Source organism: Copidosoma floridanum, unplaced genomic scaffold (assembly GCF_036245765.1).
Source record: "Copidosoma floridanum isolate Cflo_tuat_1 unplaced genomic scaffold, Cflo_Japanese_pri ptg000006l, whole genome shotgun sequence".
NCBI lineage: Eukaryota > Metazoa > Arthropoda > Insecta > Hymenoptera > Encyrtidae > Copidosoma > Copidosoma floridanum.
This window is the reverse complement of record NW_028321883.1, coordinates 24,956,805-24,961,968: the sequence shown is the minus strand read 5'-3', so window position 1 is coordinate 24,961,968 and position 5,164 is coordinate 24,956,805. Positions and strand designations below refer to the sequence as shown.

Here is a 5,164-nt window from a genome sequence, read left to right as displayed (position 1 = left end):
CTCAAGTGCAATGGGTGCATGTGTGCGCGTGCGAAACTGCAGAAAGCGCCCCAGAGTTAATGAATTTTAATTACAATTAATAATAACCCAGCCAGGCGCCAACCGCAACCCACCACCCCATTTGCCGAGAGCCATTGTTCCGTTAAGCGCCAGTATTATAATGCCACCCCCCCTTGCCCCTTTCGCTCTTTTTCTCTTCCTTCCGTCCTTTTCCTCCGTACCCCGCCGCGTCTGCGACAACTCGCTAAGCTTGCGGAACTTCTTATATAAGTAGGTACACCCCTCTATACACGTATATATATATATGTATTTATACGCGGCGCTTTGGCGCAACCCTTGTATTATTTGCTTGCCACCGGCGGAACCCGGCAAAGTAGCTGCCATCTGCGAGAGCTGCTTTTATCTGCCGGCTGCTCCTCGAGAGCTTATACCGCATTTTTCTCCCTCCCTCCCGTACCCAGGAGCCCTTTTCACCTCCCCCCCCCTCCTATTCGGATAAATGGTTTACCGAGTCTCTGGCTCCTTTAATCTCTGACGTGTCTTGTGTAGTTTCGGTGGAATTAAGTATTATTTAAAATTCAATTATCCCCCCCTCCCCTTCACTTTGGTTGGCCTCGGGGACCGTGCGGTGTCTCGTGAAAAGGCATTACTTCCATTTTGACTGTCAAAGGGGACCGCGACATGCCGCACCCCACACAGCGACCACTGAATTATCTTCTTCTTTTAATTCTCCTTTTTATGACGCGCGTTTGTTCTCGATTATAATAAATAGGCAGGTCGCGTCGTCTGGGATTTCATCCCCTTCCTCAAAGATAACGAAATACAAAGGGATAAACACACACGTACAAGTGCGCGCGTGTGAAAAAATTAAAGAGCCGGAGAAAAGGGTGAGAGGTGGCGAGTGGGAGGAGGAGAGCGGGTGATAATACTTACGTCAGCGACGAACACTCGGAAATGGGATTTAAATTATGGAGCACCCCCCCCCCCTCCGTATGCTCTCGACCACTGGGTGAGTATGTACGTGTGTTTGCTTTACAAGGGCATTGAATTTCCGAAAATTGAATAGCCGGAGGATGAGCGCGGAAAATTAAACCGTCCGATTTCCTGGAAACGGTTAACGCGCTATATCGCCCGAATTTTTAAATTTCGTTGGCTACGTTCTCTCGTAATTTTCGTAAACGCTAACCACCCCCTTCCCGTCAGTCCCTTTATCGCTGTACTTTCGGGAGAGTCGTTTTCTTTTATGACGTCGTGCAAAATTAACTAATAGCTCCGTTTTCCGTCTCTTTGTACGTATATATAAGTATGCCATAGGTATAACTCACGACACGATTCCCTGGTAAAGTGATGGTAACGAAAAAAAAAAAAAAAAAAAAAAAAAAGATCCATACAAGTATACGTGGGCGCGTCCAATGATCCAAATCTGCAGGGAAAAGCGAGTGACGTCCCGTTATACCCGCGAACGAACGTCTACTAAACGCGAAACGCGGTATTTCACAGCTGGATGAGACGTCATGGAAATCAGAGCACATGTATACCTACAGCGAGACGCGTGAACAAGACAGACGAATAAACAGGTAGACGGAGAATCCGGTGACAGGGAGAGTAGGTGCGTTGGAAACACACACGTGTATATATTATAACCACGCGCGAGCTTGCCAAGAGTATGTGTATATAGTATATACGTGGAGCAGTGGCGAAGATTTGATTTATATGTTAATCTTCGGACGGACAGCTGTCGTCGTTCGGGGGTACGGGTATTGTATATATCCTTCCCTCGAGTTGCGCGTCAATGTTTACTTTGCCAAAAACCAAAGACAAATTATACATGTACGAGGATTTCGTTGACAAAAGTGAAATTAATCCCGGGGTACAGGTCGCTCGAGGATGGAAAAAGAAAAAAATCTCATCGATCAAACATTCCTGGGGCTCTCTCGCATCGGCTAAGCTCGTAAAAGTATTCCTCCGGCTCTCTCTCTCTCGGTCCTTGCCATTCTTTGTCGCATAGGACACGCCTTCACGGCGTGCCGTGCCGCTCAAACTTTCCCCCAAAGTTCATTAAACATATAAAAAAAAATAAAAAAAAAAAACAACCTCCGTCCCAAGCTTACACCCCGTCCCTCGATTCATTATTCAGCAAGTATTTTAATTAAACAATCAATATTATCCCCCGGTTTCCTCTTCGTCCATCCACCCCGAAAAGGAGGAGGAGTCGTCGCGCGGGAAACTTATCGAGTCGGACCGGCATCGACGGTATTCCCCATTTATATGTCAAAAGGCACGAATTGCACAAGTATATGAAACGGCTATACGTCGATTAGCACATTTTATTGTCGTTGGATATGTATACCAATGGTGCAAAGTTACGTGGTGCCGTTTTGTTCTTTCAATATTCCCTTGCTCAATTGGGCCAGGGACACCGATTGCGCTTTTACAACGTATCACGTTAGCGTGAAGTAACGTTAATTTTTTTTCTTTTTGCTTCGGGCTCTTTTCAGCCGTTACATCGGTGCGAAATATGTGCGAGATTGACGAAAAAAAAAAAAAAAAAAAGTTTGCCGTGACGAAAGGACACGCTCTCGCTTTGGTTGCGCAGAGTAGTCACAAGTCGGTGAACCGTTTACGAGCTCGTATCTTGGAAATTACGGCTGCACGTATATATATATATATATATTTATAGGGTCCCCTGCGCTTTCCGTGTCTATGAAATTTTGATCGAGTCTCACTGAGAGGGGGGGACATTTCACGATTCAAGATTGATCGGCGCTCTTGCATCCGTCCCACGCAACTTAAAGTAACAAAGATTTTACTTTTTTTTTTTTTTTTTTTCTTCAAAGACGCTTTTCATTGTCCAATGTACGGTAACTTTGAAGTGCTCCCATCACTGCGAGAACAACTGAAGTAGAGGAAAAATCTTTATCGATGAGTTGGAGAGCGTAACGGAACAAACATCGGTAAGAGTGATAAAGCGACGGAAAAGAGACGCGCTTCCGGGAAAAAGGGACCTTTTACCTTTTTATCGGCGCTTTACGTGTACACCTACGTTCTCTCGATTCCTTATCATCCAACTGGTCGCTTGGACGGGCGTGAAATACTTTAGTCGGTTGAGCGCAACTCCCGGGTATACACTGGTGTCGAGAGGGCAAAGTTAAAGTCTCGCTTCGAAGGACAATAAAAATGCTCCTCCTCGTCGTGTCCGCTCTGCTCTCCGTTCTCTGCTGCGAACGTAAGTTTTCCTCTGTTCTCATCGCACTTTTCAAACACAAAGAATCAGTTCGGCGTTTCTTTCTTTCCTCCCCCATGCACACAGTGCCACTGGCATCGAGCGTCTACGTCAATATCACCGATTTCACCTACCACGTGAGTACAATTTTATTTCACAAAACATTAATACCTCGCGAAAAGTGTACCCGTGATTAAATATCCCGTTTTTTGTCTCCCAATTTGATAAAAAAAAATTTTGTTGAGGCACGCTCTTGAAACAGGGCTCATTATGTACATTTTATAAATATACAACGATTTATGTGTTAAAATTATACGTATGGATATCACACACGCACATGTATAAAATATGCCTCAAAAAATGTTTTTTTTTTTTATTAAAACGGGGGACAAAAATGGGATATTTTATGTGAATTTCCTCATGTATACCCACAACTCAATGGACATGAATGGCACGATTGTACAGTTGATCGTTTTCATAAGGTTTCCAAAAAGCGCTCGAACACGCAGGTTGGGTAGGGAGGGGGGGGGGAAAGGGGATATTGACTTTGGTAAGGTTTACGATATAGCCGGAGAAAGAAAGAAAAAATAACACAGCGAGAGAGCAATGCCTGTGTATATATACGCGCAAGCAACAATGGTACCTATACAACGGGGGATTCGTACTGCAGAGTTGAAAAAAAAAAAAAAAAAAAACAGAGCCAGAGACACGATCGGATCGTTATTTCCCGTTGAATTTAATTTCGAGGGAAATCGAGTTTAGCTAACTCTGAGTGTTTGTGTGGCTGTTGTTCCACGTGCACAGGCGTCGGTGCGGCGATCTGGCCGGCACGCCTGCAGCGGCGCCCTCGTCCACCAGTCCTGGATAATAACCGCAGCCTCCTGCGTTCGCAAGTACGTACAGTACCCAAAGTCCTTTGTTGACGTTGTTCCACTCAATATTTTACAAATGTGCCCAACATTGCAGCACCAGCGCGGCAAATCTCACCGTTCTGCTGGGAAGCCCCGATCTCGACAGCCGGACGGGTCGACTCTTCCCGATCGCCGAGATCGTGTCCCACCCGGGCTTTGACGCCACCCACTCGACCACCAACAACGTCGCTCTCCTCAAGGTAAACCAAAAAACTCCAACTTTTATCCTTCGCTTCGGGGTGTACTATATACACAGTGGACAATTGTTATTACAGACGGGAGAAGTGGCGCAAGGATGGGACAACGTGCTCCCGATATTCCTGCCAAGCTCGGAGGACTACCATCTCAAGGACGGCAGTTTGCTGGTCGTCAGTGGTTGGAGGAGACAAGCATCAGAGGTGGGGAATCAGCGTCATACGTATAGGTATATTATACCCGAGTAACGAAACGTGTGTTATTTATTCCATAGCACATCGGAGAAGAGGTGGGAGGTAGGAGGTTCGAATCACGGTTGAGCGCGACGGTGGCGCCCCTCGTAAATCAACGCGTGTGCGTCAACTCGTTGCCCACCGGCACAGTGGAGCCGGGAAAGATGCTCTGTGCCGGCTACGCGCGCCCCGGACCCACGGAAATAACGTGCCAGGTGAGTTGCATCACACACTCACACACGCGTGTATATATACGTATAGCTACTGCACCTCGAACTTTCTGCTCGCGGCCCCTTGAAATTTTAATTTCTCCGGGGAATCGCTGCTCGCTTTGGGCTCTTTCATTTTTCACCGGGCCAAACGAGCCGGATCGTTTGGCTAATGATACAAGCCTGTAATGATGATGGAGCTGGTAACACTGCAGGTGTATAATATATGTATATTATCTCTTTCAGGGTGACCTTGGAGCCCCGCTGGCAAGGGACGATGTCCTGCTCGGGATACTCGCGTCCACGGAAGGATGCGACCCGGCAAAGGGCCGGCCGGCCGTTTACGCGAGGATCAGCGCTTACCTGCCCTGGATACTGGACACCATACGTTGA

General features: G+C 46.8%; 1 protein-coding gene across 1 annotated transcript; it reads left to right on the top strand.

The window, feature by feature from the left end:
- The first annotated feature begins 3,300 nt into the window (after positions 1-3,300).
- LOC106640835 (trypsin-4-like) lies at positions 3,301-5,164 on the top strand. Its single transcript, XM_014354996.2, has 6 exons — positions 3,301-3,360; positions 4,028-4,116; positions 4,190-4,334; positions 4,410-4,532; positions 4,604-4,777; positions 5,018-5,164. Exons 1-6 carry the CDS (start codon positions 3,301-3,303, stop codon positions 5,162-5,164), a joined length of 738 nt encoding a protein of 245 aa, XP_014210482.2.